The sequence below is a fragment of the Echeneis naucrates genome, chromosome 6 (genome assembly GCF_900963305.1).
Source record: "Echeneis naucrates chromosome 6, fEcheNa1.1, whole genome shotgun sequence".
Classification (NCBI taxonomy): Eukaryota; Metazoa; Chordata; class Actinopteri; order Carangiformes; family Echeneidae; genus Echeneis; species Echeneis naucrates.
Window position 1 is genome coordinate 16,199,902 of NC_042516.1, and position 17,833 is coordinate 16,217,734.

Consider the following 17,833-nt stretch of genomic DNA (forward strand, 5'->3'; position numbering starts at 1 on the left):
AGAAAGGCAGTGAGAGTTGAAAGTATATATTACTGACAGGGAGCGCACTCTTGCCTATAAAAACTTCTCTACATTTCCTTGAGAGGTAGTGAAGAAAGGAGAGAAGAGAGGGGAGCACAAACTGTTTGACATCATGATTAAGCAATCACAGAGGAGGAAACCACAGAAGGGGCGTTACAATGATGATCTGGAATTTTTTTCTCTAGCAATGAGTGCTTTTGTATGTTGATTGCTGACCTTGGTCACCTCAGGATTGGAGCACTGTGGCTGAGATTAACGTAGCTGGAAAAGAAACTGTGACGAAATACAAATACATCAAACTAAACTCCTCACCTTTTAATTTCAATAGTTTAATTGCAGACAGGCATGTTATCTTAATTGTCAAGAGGCTAATCACAAGAAAAAGGTGAAAAGACTACTGAGTGTCTTTTTGTGAATTTTAATCTTCTTTTAGATCTTGTTAAATTACAGAATGGACCTTTGTTTCAGGCTAATCAATCAAAACTCAGGAGAAAGGTTGTCTTGAATTGATTGTATTTAAATGTGTGGTGATCAATTGTAATTGTGTATAGAAAACATCATACTCAAATGTTGTTACTGATCAAAGCATGTAATTAATATGGCTGGGTAAACTGGTAGACCCATACTTTCATTCTAGGAGCATTGGAATATTTATGGGCCAAATTATTTGTAACTTTAATTTCTGTTGAAGAAACATGTTTTGAACACATACCCTGTATTGAACAACATATTTCAAGAACATGTACATTTATTAACATTTGATGTCTTAAATAAATGATTGCATACTATCATGCAATTTCAAGGACAAAATACATTTGGCTGTGATAGTTGTGAAGCAAATTAAATACAAACAATGCAGTTTAAGACATCAATTTCAAAATATATCTTTTTTGTTTTTGTAAAAACTGTGTATGAATTAATTTTATCCATCGTGTATTGTAAGCTCAGTGTAGAAATTAGTGATTTTTTCACAACTCATAACTACGGGTCTTCAGTTCTTTCGTTCATTATTTAGGTGGTTACAGCAGTAACACGACCAATGCTGTCTCTAGTCTGTGGGGGAGTTTGACCTGTGGAGGGATCCAGTCTGTTTTCTGGGGGGAGTCTGGTCTACTCTGTGGAGGGATCCGGTCTCTCTGGAGAGGTCTGGTCTAGTCTCTAGTCTCTGGAAAGGTCTGATCTGTTCTCTGGGGGGCGTCTGGTCCTGTGTCAGGTCTGTGGAGGCATCCAGTGTCTGTGGAGAAGTCCGGTCTAGTCTCCAGTCTCTGTGGAGGGGGCCGTTCTAATCTCTGGAAAGGTCTGGTCTTTTCTCTGGGGAGGGGGGGCTCTACTTTATTTATCCTGAGGGAAATTCACTTAAATACATCACTCACACAACAGACAATAAGACATACAGACATGCTGCCTCAGCTTTACACTGCAATGTGCTTTACTTCACAACATGACAGACAAACAGCTTGTTTTTGTAGAGATTAGATGATGAAAGGTTTACAAACACAAAACAGGCTCCGCAATGGGGAACTATACTGAAATGTATGTTGGTACATGTGGCACATGAGATATTGTGCTAAAACAGCTGGTTTAATATCCACACAGCTCCACTTTAGGGGATCAGTAAAGAGGCAGAAAACTGTAGTTTGAATTTCTGCTTTTTTGCTTTGTATCCAGCAGGAGTCAGTCACAAAACATATATGGACACAAAAACCCCGGTCTGAAACTCCGGTCCGGAGGTCCAGTCCGTGGAGGTCTGTAGAAGAGTCTGGTCCCAGCACTTGTGGACTGTTTTGAGCAGGGCAGGAGCGGACTGATGGTGGTTTTTCCTATAGTCCTGAACCTCTCAGTCGGTCCGGTGGTCAGCTGACTCTGGTGTCCGGGCTCAGGCTGCAGCTGATTGGCTACGCTTCTTTTGGACGGTCACATGCGCGCGCGTGAACGCGTGTGTTTGGTTTCACTTCCGCACTCCGCCGCTGCCTGTAGCCTGCTAGCACTCCCGGCTAGCCACTGCTCACATTTTTTAAAGAAAGCACATTTATTATCCGGGACGGGGAAAAACAAAAACCTTGCAGCTGAAAGCGGTTGTATTTGAAACTCCTGACTACATTTAGTGTTTCTGTATTTCATCTGTTTAAAAAAGTAAGAAGCTTTGTTGCTGCAGAAGTCAACCAGGAAGCGACGTTTAGCGCGAGGAAGCTCGCTACATCATCTGGTGGCTACACGCTTAAACGTCTGTCAGCATTTATGTAAAACTGTAAGCATATACGCTTCTCCAACTCATCAGAGCACAAGTCATGAAGGTAGGCTAATAATGACGCTCAGAGTTTTAACTGGATTGACAAAAAAAAAAAAAAAAAACAGGTTGCCTTTCTTCGAGCGAGAACTTGATGCCTCGTGTTTGGAAGAACGGAAATCTTACATGCACATTTAGTTTAAAAACTTCCAAATGCATGATCGGCTCGTACGGTTTCTATGTTGTTTGTTATGCTCTTAGATATTTTAGCCCACACTAAGAATGGTTTCTCCCAAAAATGTGCAGAATTTGTTTTACCCTGATTTTGTGGTCTGCTTGCAATTCGGGGAGCATTTTAAGTGCTTCTTTAAGGAAGTTGCAGCGATGACATGACTAATTATTAACCGACAAATATTTGATTATTGCGATTTCACATTTGAGAAGCTGCAACTAAGAAATTCTACACGCTTGATTGAGAAATGACTGACAGGTTTAGCCTAATTAACTGGATAACTATTTTCCACCATGACATTTTTCTTTATATTGATTGATTGAATATTGATCTAACCCTAGATAAAATTATTTGAAAATATTTTATTTTTCACAATTCCTTGCTTTGTAACAAATATATCAAAAAGATTACATTAATAACTTTTCTCTTGTAACTACTGTTGAAGGTATTAGGTTGTCCAGGTGTGAGGCCCTTCCTGGTGTGGGTCCTGACAGTTCAGCTCATCCTGTGGGGGAGTGGGGTGTCTGCTGCTGAGAGCATCGGCAACTGTAAACAGCTTTCTTACTCTGCATCTGAATGGGAAGTCCTCAAACGAGTAGAGCCACTCAGCCGTAAGAAGTAAGAGCTGTGTATCTACATATTCAGGCCAATTGTTTTTGGATTGCAAACTTTTGATTAAAAAAAAAAAATCTGCACTGATTGAATATGTAATTCAGCCCCAACAGAGGAATTACACCAACATACAATTCATTTAGATTTGTTCCTATGCTGACAGCTTTACAGTACAAGACAAGAGTTACACATATATATTCCAGCTGTGTGGAGATGCTGGGGGTGTTCCAGGAGCTGGGATTATTCAGGTGGACAAGGATGACGCGGGAAAGAAACCAACTATTATTGGCATGTATAATACAACACAAGCTATTGGAGGAAGTAAGTGTCTGTGGAATATGAAAAGACCTTCCTAATTTACCCCAACTCTATTTTGGAGGTTTTTTTTGTGACACGTTGACATGATGAGACGTCATGTTAACCTTTCAAAAATATTCCTTCCAGGTGACTGGGTGATGTTGATCTATGGAAACGGAGACACGTATAAAGGCCACTGCTCCAAGGAAAAAAGAAGAGCAATTATTATGATCTCTTGCGACAGGAACACAGACATGGTATGGTTTTAAGATTACAAGATTTAAGAAAGATGCATTTTGAGTATTTAGATATTAAATTAAATTCAGCTTTTGTTGTCAGTTTTTGTACATGGGTTTTTTATATATAGATAGTCATGTCCCGCCTTGGTCTGTCCACTCGCAACATGTTGCTTGTGTTGTTGACATAAATAATAGTGCTGTGTTCCATTTCTTTACCTTTGTCTCCTTCTGTCTCATTATCAGGGCAAACTGGAGGTGGTTCTGGAGGACAGGAATAGGACAGAGCAATGTTTCTACTTGTTTGAGCTGGACTCTCATGCCGTGTGCCCAGTTATTGAGTCCGAACTCAGTACTGGCTCCATATTACTCATTATGTGCGTAAGCAAAGCCTGTAATTTACACAGAAACCCTTAAAATAGGAATATAGATTAATTTAAAAAGTTGGTAATTGTAACCTCCTTCTTTCAGTGGGTTTAGTTTTCTGGCTGTTTACTTGACTGGAGGTTTCCTCTACCAGCGTCTGATTGTAGGAGCCAAAGGGATGGAGCAATTCCCCAATTATGCCTTCTGGGTAGAAGTTGGCAACCTCACAGCAGTAAGTTTGTTGATTAAATAACATCAGCACAAGCTAAAGAGCATGTGATTTTGTTTAAAATTCATGATTAACTATACCTCTCTTTCACAGGATGGATGTGACTTTGTGTGCCGTTCAAGGAATCGGGAGGAATCCCAGGCTTACAGGGGAATAGCTCCAGATACTTTAGCGGAAGAGCCAGAAGAGAGAGATGACCACTTACTACCTATGTGACTGCAATATTTCAGACATGGGACAGCATTTTTCACAATGTGACACATTATACACTTACACAGGTTAGATGAAATTGCTACTAGACATGAGTCTGTTTTTGTCTGATTCCCTCCTCACACTTTTGTGTGTGTTCCAGACTTGTGCCTAGTGGTAACTGCTGATGATCTTTCTCTCATTTCAGAGGACATGTTTCTGAGAGCGCTGACAGACTTGTCTTTGGTCTAGACCATGCATTTCATTGATGTCAGACAAACTAATAACTCATCCAAGATTGTAAAGTTACAATAAAGAATGACTCTTCTTCCCAGGAAACCTGATTCAAACGCAAAGTTTTAAAAGTTGGACTAAACTTAATGACATAATGCTGATCTTTTTCTGCTTGGCTAACTATTGATGTGTGAAATATAGGCAGGTTACAGTAGGCTGTTTTTCCAGGGTCCCGGTCGTGCACTGACAGTTGCAGGTTACTGAATGAATGATTTTGCTTGTCATCTGCTGGCTTTAATCATTTAAGTTTTGTTTTGAAAATATACAATAGAATGTGTTTACTTTGATAATTTTTATTGCATTACTTCACAAATAGAAATCACTTAAAAAATTATAGACAGAATGAATATGACTTTGAATTGGGCATTTTCCTTTTCCCCCCACAACAAAGGGGGGAATAGTAATATGCCCCAAAGTATTGCCAGCTTCCTGAGTTGGACCGTAACTTCCTTCTTCCTCCCCTAAATTTTGTACTGAAGGGCAGAAAAGCCATTACATTCCTAAGTGAAAACTACTTTATTAATGCTACTATCCACTAAAGGACAATTCTAAGAGATTGAAATATGAATTTTGCTATTCGCCATTTATGATGTCTAAAACTTTGTGTACAATATCTTAATGATACTGTTTTTAGATTAAAATAACTGCAAAATAATAATGTTATAATTCAGCCCTTGACTGATTAATATTATAGTGGGCAAACTAATCTGTCCGCCGTAATAATATTGATTTACATGGCAGATACTCTACTTGGTACCTACACCAAACTTAGAGTCCGTGGACTCATGTTTGACCAAATATTCAAGCTGCTTTGTGCCTGATATAACGCTTCATTAGCAAGTTACACAGTAACAATGAAAGCACTTGTATAATTCTCTTATATCAATATAATATAGCCGTAAAAATGTTATGAAGAAATCAGTAAGATTTGTAATATTTTTACACAAATCTAAAAAGTATAAAAGCTGCTGGGGACTAGAGCGCACTTTTTGAATTTAATTAAAAAAAAAAAATAGTTTGGGACTGAAAGTGAGCAAGGTTACCATCAGTGTGAGCACTTCGTTTGTTTTCTGTCAAGAGTGTTTTGTTTTGTTTTTTGTTTTTTTTGGGGGGGGGGGTTCTCTTCACCAATATTGACATTTCTTTACTTAGGTCAGATTCTTGTGATGTAGTTGAAATGGTTATATCTGTGGCTGTAGCGAACTGATCAGCCTATAGGTTGTCGTCATGGCCTGTTTGGTTCAAGGATGATTTCAAATCAGACGCATTCAGTTTGTTTTCTGGTTACATAAAATAATAAAAAATGAAACTAGTTTCTAGTTTATTTATGACTATTGTAGTGATAAACTCATTACACACCAAAGTGCGCTCATCTTTTGAGATTTATTAGATGTCCAAAATGTTTTAAAAAAGGAATATTACGTAATCTATTTTATTTATTGTTACTGTACCTTATGGTTAAAATAGTTTTTGATAATATTTAGCACTCTTCTTGAAGATATACCTGCAGATTCTACAGATTCAACCATGCCATGGTTCTGTAGTGTTTCTAAAACAAGGCCCAAAAAACAAAAATACACATTGGAGGAATTTCATTCAGGGAGTCATTCATGTTGTTGATTTCAGTCAATGTACTGATTGGTGTGGAGAAAAAAAATACCAAAAGGGCACAGCCTCAACTAATAATCATATCCACAACTGCATTACCCTGTCAATTGAAAAATGCCAATGCTGATTTGTATCTTAAAATTTTGAATTGCATTTTATGTTTCCATGTTGGTTAAATAAATTTCTTGGAGTAAGCTCGTTTTCAGAACATGCTGGAAAAAAAAACTTTTTTTGTTTGTTTACAACACATTGGGGAAACGGGACTGACGGAAAATTCAACAGTGGAGCTTATTGAATCGTTTTTACTTTTTAATAGGTTAGATTTAATAGATTAGCACTGGTCAAAAGCAAACAGTCAGAGGCGGGCGAGCGGATAAGGGCCGCCTGCGACCCCACAATAAACAACGTGAAGAAGACAAAGGGGCGGGGCTTTGTTGGAGGCAAAAATCCAGCAGCGGGCTGTCGCCTTTTTTCAGGTAAAAACCAACATCAGATTATTTAATTATTTGGCCTATAAGCCTAAATAGAAGGGGAACGCCAAATAGGCGCACAGACTTTGAACAAGTTCAAGATCACCAAACGTTCTTTTTGCAGGAGTGAGAGCTAAATAGGTGCTAGCACTCTGCCTGCTAGTATTGGCTTTAGCTAATCGGTTAGCCTGTAAACTAACGCTGCCTCTTTTACATCAGTCAACATTGGAGTTACGACACAAATAGCTCCTTTACTTGCACGTAACACACCTGTAATCGGTGGGGGGAGGTTTAAAGTTACAAGCATTAACTTACTTTCATTGCCGCAGGTTAGACCTGAGTTTGAGGAGAGCTAAGCAGAAGAGTCTGTTGCAGTTAGCCATAGCTGGCTAGCCTCTGTTTTACTTTGTGTTTTTTTTTTTTTCTTAGCTTTCCTCCACGTTGTTCTTTCTCTCGTAAAAATACCACGACGCTTCTGTTCGGCAAGATCAGATGTCGAACCGGGTCAGTGGCAACATCTGCCAAACTATGAAGCAGTGACACTTTTGTGTAGAGGAGCAGCTGCCTGTGATTTATGGGCTCTCTGAAGCAATAAGCCCAGACAGCTCTGTTAGATAAAGAATAATGCTCGTGTTGGAAACTCTTGACTGGATTCCTCCTCTTATTGCAGGGATTTCACCATTAATCGCCATCAAAACATTTGAAACCCATTGAGTCAACGTTTACTTTTAATGGATTTATAGTATAATATCCAATTATGGTAATATAAAGGTATCTGAGCTTGTCATGGATTTGTTCTCAAGTTTAGTATGTGGGTACTGTAAGAGCTACAAAACTGTACATCCGACAAGTCTTCATTCCAACTAATAATGCAGTAGATAGAAGTAAGGACCTGATAAGTATTTAATGTGTGTACAGCAGAAGCATTTTATAACAACTGCTTTTAGTTTTGAGCAGCAAACATGGATGCAGGCGAAGACCAAAATACAGGCACCACCAATGGAACTCCTCAGACAAGTGGGAACTCTCGTGCACCTCAGATAGCCCACATGTCTCTGTATGAGCGACAAGCTGTGCAGGTTAGTTTTTGTTTGCGAAAATCAATGCATGAATATGACGAGAACACAAATGTTGTTGATATAATATATATGTATATACATTTTATTCTGTATGTGTGTGTGTAATTGTTTAGGCTCTCCAAGCACTGCAAAGACAGCCCAATGCAGCTCAATACTTTCAACAGCTCATGCTGCAGCAGCAATTCAACAGCGCCCAACTCCATAATTTGGCAGCTGTGCAGCAGGTAACTGTAACAATGAGCAGAAAAAATAGAGGTGATACAAAAACATTGTCAGTAGAAGCATGAGGTTCTCTTCTGCTAAATTTGTCTCTTAACATCAGGCCACCCTTGCAGCCAGTCGCCAGTCAAATACCCCAAGTAATAGCATATCCCAGGCTCCCACCACTGTAAGTCTTTATGCAAATAATTTACTAATGATTAATAGCCGTCAAGTTCATGCAAGTAGTAAACAGTTTTGTTTTAAAGAATATACATGCATTTTCTCTTTCTCCCAGGTAAACCTAAGCACCACATCTGCAGGGGGAACTCTGACAAATCCTCGTCCCCATGGCCCACCCACATCTGCAACAACTCCAACTCTGAACCAATCAGTTTTACTGAGTGGAAACTCAGCAGGACAGGGACAGATGTATCTTAGGGTGAATTCAATTTATCTTGTGCTGTGTCTGTTTTTGACTATAATCAGCTGAGTGAATGTGTATTGCGCTTCATTTTCACATCATTAATCATGTTTCCTGTTCCACACCTAGGTCAACCGCTCTCTCAGGGCTCCACTTGCTTCTCAGCTGATCTTTATGCCTGGTGGTACAGCAACAGCTACTGTAGCAACAGTTGCTCAGACGCAGCAGCAACAGCAACAGCAGCAACAGCAGCAGCAGCAGCAGCAACAACAACAACAACAACAACAGCAACAGCAGCAGCAACAGCAGCAGCAGCAGCAACAACAACAACAACAACAACAACAACAGCAGCAGCAACATGAAGTTGCTCCTACCACTGCTAGTACCCAGTCTGCCAGTGATCAGGTTTGAGTACCATAAATTTCCTCTATTGTCAAACATGAGGTACTTAATGTCATGCAGTCTTCAAATGTTTATATTTGTTTTGTATACTTAAAATAGTTTGGTGGCACGAAATATTCTCCAGCAACAGTAACTTTCTTTGGTAATTTTGTTACATCCATGCATCACCATAATCTATTCCTGTCTTTATGTCCCAGGTGCAGAACCTTGCCCTGCACTGTGTTTCCACTCCGAGAGTGGTTGCTGTCAAATCTGAGCTTCCAGATAGGAAAGATGCTTCCAGCTTTCCTCTCAGTCAACAGCAGCAGACATTCTCCCAAACAGCTCAGCAGCAAGTACAACCACAGCAACAACAAATGGCCAAACCTAACTTTACTCAGCAGTTTACTGCCAAGACTATGACTGTAAAAACTGGGAACCAGACTACAATGACTGTTACTCCTGCTGCATCTGTAGCTCCCTCTTCTACTTCTTCTGCAGCACTCCCTCTTTCCCAGCTACTCCTTTCCCCCTCTGCTGCCCCTGTGATCTTAGTACCCACCTCAAATGTTCCAACCTCCACCCAGGGCTACCCCATCCGCTCAGTGGCGCCAAAAACAAATGTCAACACGCAGACTCTGGTGGTGCAGCCATTACAACAGGCGAGCGCAACTGCAGACAAAGGCCTTGTGCCTATTCAGCCCAAGACAGCACAGGGACATCGTTTACCCACACAGCCCCCTCCTAGACACCCACCTCCTATTCTTCCAGCACCTCCTAGCAACAGCCAGGCCAACACTGGGGGGCACAACCCTCCCCACATCCCAGTGCAGCTTGTGGGAGCCAGACAGGGCTTAGCAGGAAATGCGCAGGCTGTAGCCCTGACACCGGCACGGAGCAGCACAGCTCAGGAAAGCACAGCTGGTGGGAATGTTAATGCAGTCTTCAATAGCAGTGCAATGGTAAGATAAACTTCTGAAAGGATACACCTAGTGACCTGACACTGTTTTGGGAAAGGATTTTAACACTGTCCGCTGCTTTTCCCCCTGACACTCAGACAAAACCTCCCAATGGTTCTCTGAAGAGAAAATCTGATTGTGATGCACCAAATGAAATGGCGACAGAGTCATCAGAATCTGCACCAATGAAAGATTCTGCTCCTCCCTTGTCCCCTGCCCCTACAAAGGACTCTGGTATGTCAGTTTTCCATCTCCAAATCAGGCGCAAGTTATTATTTTTGGAACCTGGTTTAAAAATTAACTTGATCCCCTCCTGTCTCAATCCTCAATGTAGCTCCTCCTATAGCCACGGCATTCTCCTCTCCTCCCACCTTATCTTTACCTCTGCCCTTGTCAAGAGTTGGGCATGGGGACAAAGACAGAGCACCTGTTCCCCAGGCAGTGGTCAAACCTCAGGTTCTCACCCACCTTATAGAGGGCTTTGTTATCCAGGAGGGAGCTGAACCTTTCCCTGTAAGGATGATCTGCCATTAAAAATCCATTCATAAATCATATCTTAACTTTTAACATTTTGTACTTTTCTGTGAAAAAGTTCTTACGTATTTCATGAATGTTTGATATGGCAGGTGGCTGGACTTCTCAAAGACAGAGATTTTGCTTTGGTTGGCCGCTCAGAGAATGGGCCTCCATGTAAGTAGAGGAGTAAGACGCCAGAAGCATCTTTGCACAGTCAACATTTTAATGATTTTTACATCAAGGCATTTTATCAATTCCTTTTCTTCTCCAGTGTTGAAGTGTGAATATTGTGGAAGCCTTGCTCCAGCCAGCCAATTCAGAGGATCAAAGAGGTTCTGCTCAAATACTTGTGCTAAGAGGTAGGGTTTCCACTAACATCCCAAAAATTCCCTTTTCAACATAATGTGTTATCTAAAATAAAAAAAAAAACAAAACTGAGGTTTGTAGGTTTTAATTCCAGCCAACAACTATACCCAGTGGCACCACTGATTATCACCTTCTCCACACTGGGCAATGTTTGGTTTTGGCAATGAAAGTATGAATGTTTTCCTAAATATTGACTGTATTCTTCTATCAACAGGTATAATGTAAGTTGCAGCCAACACTTCAAGACAAGCAGGGGGAGAAGTGGGGCAGGGCTGACATCGCCTCCTGCACCCACTGAGAGTGCTACAAGGCGCAGAGGTCCCTCTCGCAGAAACAGTTCTAATATCACCTGTAATAAAATGTCAAGCAGACATCTATCTGTCAAGGTAGGCACTGTTCGAAGGAGAAAGATGGCAATATACATTTTTCATGTTGCAAAAATACAAGTAGTATCATAGCTGGGTATATCTACAGCTCAGTGTGGTTAGATGGCCACTGCTGGTTTGTAAACAACTAGTAAAAACATAATTAGAGCCACACGGACTTACTACTTTATTTGAAATCACCTTCATCATCCCACCTACACCAGGTATTTTAGGGAAAAAAATGATCTAATCTTTAAAATAAAGCTTTATGTTTTTGTTTTTTTTTTTAAATAAAGATTTTAATATTTTGTGAGGAAAAAATTGGCTTTATTTGTTATGACAAAAACACCGTTGGAAGGTTGAGCCAGACTACGACACTCCAGCATAATCAAATCGCCAGTGAATAATGTGTACTTCAAGTTTTCTCACAGGATTTAATATCTACATTTTTTCATATTTTGGGTTCAGTGCCATTCTGAGTCCAGTCGTTCAGAAGATGTTTCCAGTGATGGAGAAGAAGAGGAGGATTCTCCATCACTCTCTCCAAGTTCATCACACTCCTGCTCTAGAGCTGACCACAGCGCTCCTCAGTCGGACAGTTCTGCTCCTGGTAGTCTCCCACTCGAGAGCGCCAACTTTCTCTCAGCAACTCCTGCTCAGTGGAGTGTTGAGGAAGTCTGCAGGTTCATCTCTTCACTTCAAGGTGGTTATAAAAGAGTTTTTAAAGCCTTCGGGTGGTCTCCGGGCTACTTTTTGTATTAGTTATGTAATTGTGTCCTTGTGTTGTGCTCAGGTTGTGAAGAGCTGGCTGCCCAGTTTCTGTCACAGGAAATAGATGGCCAGGCTCTTTTGCTTCTGCGAGAAGACCATCTAATCTCCACCATGAATATCAAGCTGGGTCCTGCTCTTAAAATCTGTGCCTCCATCAACAGCCTGCGTGAGTGATAAAGTGACAGTGTGGATGTTTTGGAGTTTTGTTTTGTTTTTTTTAAGTACCAGTGCTCCATCAGTCATGTGGAGATGGACAGTTTACCTTCTGGACATTGAATGTGCAAAAAAACTTGTACGCATACTGTTGTGTATGAGTGGCGTGCATGGACAAATATCCTTGGTAGTAGTGTTTGTCACTTTTTTCTGTCGTTGTGGTAGAGACCTTTTGTATGCATACTATATGCCACCCTGCAGTAATGGGTGCTAGGTCTTCGAGCTAGGACAGTTCCCCTGTTGGGTAAAAAGAAAAATGTTGCCTTCTTGCTGTTTTTCAAACGGTGCTTTAACTTTAGTGATATGATTTCTGATGTCAGCAACAGTCACTTCATTTATATGTTATGTTTTAGTCTTTTAGTGGTTATTTGTTTGTGTTTTTTCACCATAGATATTCAATCCAGGCTCAAATCACATCAAGCTAAGGACATTCAAATAGCCTGGTATTTTACTTAGCTCATTTTACCTGTTATTAAATGTTTAGTTTTGTATCTTTTCCATTTTGTACTACAATCAAAATTATTTTTTCATGGATATGAAATAGTTTTAGTAGCTTTAATCAACTTAACTACCTGAAAATAGGTATTGCTCATGGTTTGCTCTCTCAAGGGCTGAGTGGAAGTGCTCTGTGTACACGTATGCAGTACTGCCAATAAATACCTGTTACTGGAAGTGTGTGTGTGTGTGTGAGAGACTTATTACTCCATTACCTCATGGGGGAAAAAAAAAAAGTAATTCTTGGCCTTTTGGCAATTATTTATTCAGTTGTAAACAGTTGAGCTCAATTCTTGTTCATAGCTACCCATCTACATGAACTGAACTTTACAGAGAAAACATTCAGTGTAATAACACGTCATGTCCTTCATTCCCATTACTATATATATATATATAAACTGTAGTTATAACATTTAACTTGTAATATACATTATGAGTGTAAACAGTGTAAACACACTCATGTACAGTATCAAATGTAAGTTCAGGATGCATCTGTATCTGTACATTGGTCAAGTTTACATGAGTTAATGCTTCCTTGATTTATTTCCCCACAAATCAGTCCTAAATTACAGTGCATGCTTACCAAAAACGATTTCAGTGTCCAAAGCACTTGGAACCAGAGTTAGGAACACCTTTATTGAAAGACCTGTGTAGAAAAAGTGCACCAGTGGGGTGTTTGAGAATAGTGCAATGTTTTGCCGACATGGCCCATGCTCAGAAAACTGTGTAGCTGTTTTTTTCTCCATATCCTGCTTCATGCAGGTACTGCTCAATGTTCACTGTCCCCGACACCTTGAGAGGTTTGTCAGAGGCGCTCTTCTCTCCTGCAAGGAGTTTTCGGTTTAAATCCACCAAGGACAGACGATCTTGATCCTTCCACTGACAGCAAGCCTTAATGGTGGAGAAGCTGAGAGAGAGAGAGAGAGAGAAAATAGTCTGAACTTGGGAGCCTACTTGTTTACCAGGGGAAGAGTTGAGGTTATTGGAGAAACTCTGCAATCAATGACTTGCCTCCGATTTGGTATGTATTATTTAGATACTCACAGCGCGTTGGAGCAGTTGGATGGTTTTTTCAGGCCTTTTCCTCGTTGATGGAACTGCAGAAGTTCATTAACTGAGATTTCAGCAAAAGGAGCCTCACCTGGAAGAAAACAGTAAATAGAGGTAAGAACTGAGTATATTAACAGTGTGATAAAAATGGATTTTGTGTAATATAATGCCTTTTGTGAAAAATCAATAGATAACCGCTGTGAACAGAAACATATGTCCATGATCCAGCTTGTAAGCAATGGCTTACAGATGGAGGTACTTTAGCAAATGTGAAAATTCAATCTTGTTAAAAGATGACGACTGATGATGGATTTTCAATATTGCCTACAACTACCTAATTCAACCAGAGATTCTGCATTAAAGTGAGTGTGAGCATAGATTGTGTGGGAGAACAACATTGTGTTCATACACATACAGACCTACTTGGTGGTTTCCGTATATATTTATATTGCAAATACAACTACCTATCTATTTAGTGTATTAATAAATCTATTTGACATCACAGCCGAACTTACCCAGTGTTGCCATTTCATAAAGCAAGATGCCAAATGACCATCTAGATAGAAACACATACACAAAACAGTTAGTCCTCTCCAGGCCAGTTTTCAGAATAATAAACAAATACCAACACAAGTTTCAGTATTTGTGGTGGTAGAAAAGGAGCTCACATGTCACTGGTCTGACTGACAGGCCTCCTGGCTAACACCTCTGGAGCCTGCCATTTCTTCATGCTGGGATCATCAGTCTGAGTCGCTGCCTGGTTCTTCCTTGTGTAGACCCCATGCAGGCCCCAGAGCTTGGCTGTGAACTCTTTGCTGATCAGTACATTGTGAGCACGGATGTTTCCATGGAGAAGATCTTTACTGTGCAGGAATTCCTTATCGGGCAATAAGATAGCAAGGTGTGTCAGAATTAAGCAGATGATGCCTGTGTAGTTAACTCAATATCTATCTATCCTGATAAGTAAACATCCCCCTGACACACACAAACTGCAGTTTGAGCATATTTTTACTGCGACATTCACAAATTTCAAACATAAAAATGTCGAGCTCCTTAAAAGAAAACCAGTTCAGAAAAGTTCCTGACAAAGTTGTGCCTTTGAGCTGAAAGTCATTCATGTGGCCTAGAAAAAGGTGAGGACACACACGCAGTTAACAGCATACTGACCAGTGCTGAGGCCACCTGTTTGGCCATGGTAAATATTCGTCTCTCAGTCATTTCACATGGAGGATCCACATGCTCCTAAAAAAAAAAACAACAAACATAAAATACTTTAAATAGAATATGGTTTTAAATAGTTTTTTTAATATATATATGAAATATACCCCACACATCCTACCTGTCTGCATCGCCACAGAAAGCTAAGCAAGTCTCTGTTCTCCAGCTCTTCCACCACTGTCACCAGAGGAGCTCGCAGGGAGACCACACCAAGAAGCTCTGGCAGGAATGGATGTGGTCCCAGCTGGGCCAGGAACGATGCAAAACCCAAGAAGCTCTGTCTTTCTGTGGCGTCAGCAGAGTCTGTTGTGGGTAAAAATGACAAGGAAATGAACGTGGAAAACAGACTACAGCTGAGGAGGCCAGATGGGAAAGAGCAGACCAAATACATGGCAAATGAAACCCTCTCACCATTTAGCACTCGCAGTACCACATTCCTGTTTTCCATGCGAGCCCTGTAGAGTGACACAGAGGAGTCTGTGCGCAGAGAGAAGGCAAGAGGCAGAGGGGTGACCAGGTTGAAGGACTCAGGCAGCCTTTGGCGGGGCAACTCCCTGGGCTGGACAATGGGAGTGAAACTTGGTTTGAAGGGCTGTGATGGGGGGTCAGATGGTAAAGCGGGTGTGCTCACAGGGAGGAAAGGATTATTTGAGGAGTAGGTTTTTGGGGGGTTGAAGGTGGAGTAGGAATTGGGTATGTCCAGAGCAATATTTTCATGCTCAAGGACATTAATTCCTGGTGGAGCTATGGACAGAGAAGGAGAGGAGAAAAACAATGATAATTATTAGAAATAAAGGGAAAGGATTTACCTGAGAAAAGGTAAATAAACCTAACCTAAACCTAGTCTAGAATATAAAAATTATTATCCTCAGGCTAAATGAGATTATACATCGGATACTATGAAATTTAGTAATCTTATTCTTTTTCTTGTTTGTTATTGCATGTTTTGGTTTTGCAGAAATTAAATATTATTGTTCTCTGTTGTGATAGAACCAGAAATATGTTTGAATCTCAATTTCTTTGATGTCTCCTTCGGGATCTTACCATCAATACCACGCAGCTCCCTCCTGGAGGTTGATTTTGAGGGCTGTGGTCGGATCCGATCGACTTTCTCCGGACAGAAGTGCAGCAATAAGATGAAGACCAGAGTAACCAGGAAGCTGGCCAGAAGGAAGATGGGCACTATGATCACCTCCTGCTCATATACACGAATTTCTGTAAACAAGAACAGCACAAGAGAAACATTAGTCTTTGTAATCATTCAGCAGGTCTCTGGTTAACTGGTCTCACAGCAGCACAGTGAACATGTTGTTCAGTCTGTGCTGGTATATTGGTGCATCTGTCAACTCCATTGGTCGGACAAAAATCTTGATCCTCTCTCTCTGCTGATGAAACTTACCACAGATTGTATCTCCTTGTTTGCATTGGGAATCTGCATCTGATAGTGAAGACATTCTGTCAAACGTAGAAAGAGATGAGATTAAAGAAATGCTGGTGAGAATGCTGTAGTCCCTTTTGTAAAACATCAAAAACATATCATGGTCATTGAGGGGTAAAAATATTAGATGGCCCTGGTGAAAAGCAACATTTGAAGTGATCATCCTGAACCCCATTAAGTTGTTACTTTGAATAGTAACATGACTCTTGTATGTAATCGGTATGAGAAGGTGTCTGACTGAACAAGTAACTGAGACCAGAAATTTCAGCTGATCTCTCCCCGTCCCTGAGGTACGCTCAACGTTTTCTTCCTGTTAATCAGAACAAAGCTCTGACACTTCACTGTGTCTTTTTCCACAGTGGAGGACCATGACCTTTTTGGCCTACACACCTCTATGCTTGGTTAATCTTACACAGGCAGTGGTATTATGAGCGACATTAAACAGAATAACACCCTTTGCCAAAGCTGTATACAGAGAAAAAAAAAAAAAGTAGTCTCATTTTTTAACTGAAGCAGCTTTACGTTGTGTGAGTTCACAGCTTAGAAGGAATGTGCAGGAATAGAAATGGCACAGCAGCTATACAGGAAAACACCATGATACAAATCCGAGAAGCCATAAACCTGTTCATCTGCATTTCTTTCACACATAAACAGGACTGTCCTACACGCCCAAAGGGCAAACATATATGTCAAAGCAGTACTGGCTCACCATAGTGAGACACACTTAAACAGTGTGTCTCACTATGTTAAAAAGCTGTGTTACATTAATACCAGATCACTCTGCCACCTCTTATATGACATGTCTGTAGGAGAACAGACGATACATACAGGGAATATACTCTTACCTCAGCCCCTTCAGGTGTCTTTTATATCCAAAGAAAAATTATCTATCCAGTTATTCCAGGCTCATGTTTCCTTCTTTCACATTGTCAGGTGCCTTTCACGCATCCTCCCTCCTGAATGTGGACTCTGGGTTCAGGTCTGGCGTTCAGCTCTTCAGTGCCTTGTTTTTCACAGGCGATAGATCAGGCTCTGGGGATCAACGTGCGGCTCATTGTCTACGTTCCACCTTCAGTGTTTTCTTAACTCCTCCCTCCTCACCTGCTCCTTTTCCCTCCTTTCTGTTTTGTTCTCCTTCTTTGTAATGATGATGTAGCACACTGATATCAGGAACAGAGTAATCCACAATTAAGAGACCCGTCTTAAAATTTCCTCTGCCACATTCTGTCATTTGTTGTGTCTTCTTCGGCCAACTTATATCAGCTGCTCCTAGCCCTGCCTTCCTCCTTTGTTTGAGAAAACTGGCCCTGCTGCTCCTTTTCATTTTTTACTTTTCAGCCTTTTGTTAAGCCTGCTTAGCCTTCAGTGCCTGTAAACTTGTATTACGAGCTCTGTAATCCTTTTGAGTTTTAAATTAGCTGCATTTCATTCACTTCCGGTTACAGATATAAAATATGTAAGTTTTTCTGATTAAGCAGAACGATACAACATAACACATCAGGCACTGCAGGTTACTAATAAAAGAACAATTCAACTGGAAAATTAGTGGAGCTGAAAACCAACAAATCAATTCTTTACT

At 40.6% G+C, this 17,833-nt stretch overlaps 3 protein-coding genes across 4 annotated transcripts; 2 read left to right on the forward strand and 1 right to left on the reverse strand.

Annotated features, from left to right (window-relative positions):
• Positions 1–1,980: 1,980 nt before the first annotated feature.
• m6pr (mannose-6-phosphate receptor (cation dependent)) lies at positions 1,981–4,980 on the forward strand. 2 transcript variants are annotated; one of them, XR_003840846.1, is made up of 8 exons: positions 1,981–2,315; positions 2,926–3,098; positions 3,256–3,413; positions 3,537–3,646; positions 3,872–4,002; positions 4,097–4,223; positions 4,314–4,498; positions 4,618–4,980. XR_003840846.1 is itself a non-coding variant. In XM_029504109.1 (7 exons), exons 1-7 carry the CDS (start codon positions 2,310–2,312, stop codon positions 4,434–4,436), a joined length of 828 nt encoding a protein of 275 aa, XP_029359969.1. In that variant the 5' UTR covers positions 1,981–2,309; the 3' UTR covers positions 4,437–4,980. The 2 variants fall into 2 exon arrangements, 1 of the variants encoding a protein (XP_029359969.1); XM_029504109.1 differs by having other exon boundaries at positions 4,314–4,980.
• A 1,753-nt stretch (positions 4,981–6,733) lies between these two features.
• phc1 (polyhomeotic homolog 1) lies at positions 6,734–12,719 on the forward strand. The gene is made up of 14 exons (XM_029503958.1): positions 6,734–6,787; positions 7,729–7,860; positions 7,974–8,084; positions 8,183–8,248; positions 8,357–8,500; positions 8,612–8,887; positions 9,082–9,825; positions 9,921–10,056; positions 10,157–10,335; positions 10,449–10,512; positions 10,610–10,697; positions 10,919–11,090; positions 11,538–11,772; positions 11,863–12,719. Exons 2-14 carry the CDS (start codon positions 7,744–7,746, stop codon positions 12,012–12,014), a joined length of 2,484 nt encoding a protein of 827 aa, XP_029359818.1. The 5' UTR covers positions 6,734–6,787; positions 7,729–7,743; the 3' UTR covers positions 12,015–12,719.
• Positions 12,720–12,791: 72 nt separating this feature from the next.
• On the reverse strand, positions 12,792–17,488 carry styk1b (serine/threonine/tyrosine kinase 1b). Its single transcript, XM_029504044.1, has 10 exons — positions 17,100–17,488; positions 16,216–16,271; positions 15,861–16,031; positions 15,228–15,560; positions 14,938–15,119; positions 14,766–14,840; positions 14,267–14,475; positions 14,114–14,154; positions 13,593–13,689; positions 12,792–13,455 (listed from the first exon to the last, which is right to left on the reverse strand). The coding sequence occupies exons 2-10, from the start codon at positions 16,268–16,270 to the stop codon at positions 13,263–13,265; spliced, it is 1,356 nt and encodes a 451-aa protein (XP_029359904.1). The 5' UTR covers position 16,271; positions 17,100–17,488; the 3' UTR covers positions 12,792–13,262.
• Positions 17,489–17,833: the final 345 nt, after the last annotated feature.

Excerpts from the sequence above, each read along its gene's own strand:
- styk1b (XM_029504044.1), bottom strand. The coding sequence starts at position 16,270 with ATGTCTTCACTATCAGATGCAGATTCCCAATGCAAACAAGGAGATACA. Across the intron at positions 16,032-16,215 it reads ACAAGGAGATACAATCTGTG|AAATTCGTGTATATGAGCAG; the intron begins GTAAGTTTCATC and ends TCTTGTTTACAG. Across the intron at positions 14,155-14,266 it reads GTCAGTCAGACCAGTGACAT|ATGGTCATTTGGCATCTTGC; the intron begins GTGAGCTCCTTT and ends GTTTCTATCTAG.
- m6pr (XM_029504109.1), top strand. Across the intron at positions 3,647-3,871 it reads GCGACAGGAACACAGACATG|GGCAAACTGGAGGTGGTTCT; the intron begins GTATGGTTTTAA and ends TCTCATTATCAG. Across the intron at positions 4,224-4,313 it reads AAGTTGGCAACCTCACAGCA|GATGGATGTGACTTTGTGTG; the intron begins GTAAGTTTGTTG and ends TCTCTTTCACAG.
- phc1 (XM_029503958.1), top strand. The coding sequence starts at position 7,744 with ATGGATGCAGGCGAAGACCAAAATACAGGCACCACCAATGGAACTCCT. Across the intron at positions 7,861-7,973 it reads ATGAGCGACAAGCTGTGCAG|GCTCTCCAAGCACTGCAAAG; the intron begins GTTAGTTTTTGT and ends GTAATTGTTTAG. Across the intron at positions 10,698-10,918 it reads TCAAATACTTGTGCTAAGAG|GTATAATGTAAGTTGCAGCC; the intron begins GTAGGGTTTCCA and ends TTCTATCAACAG.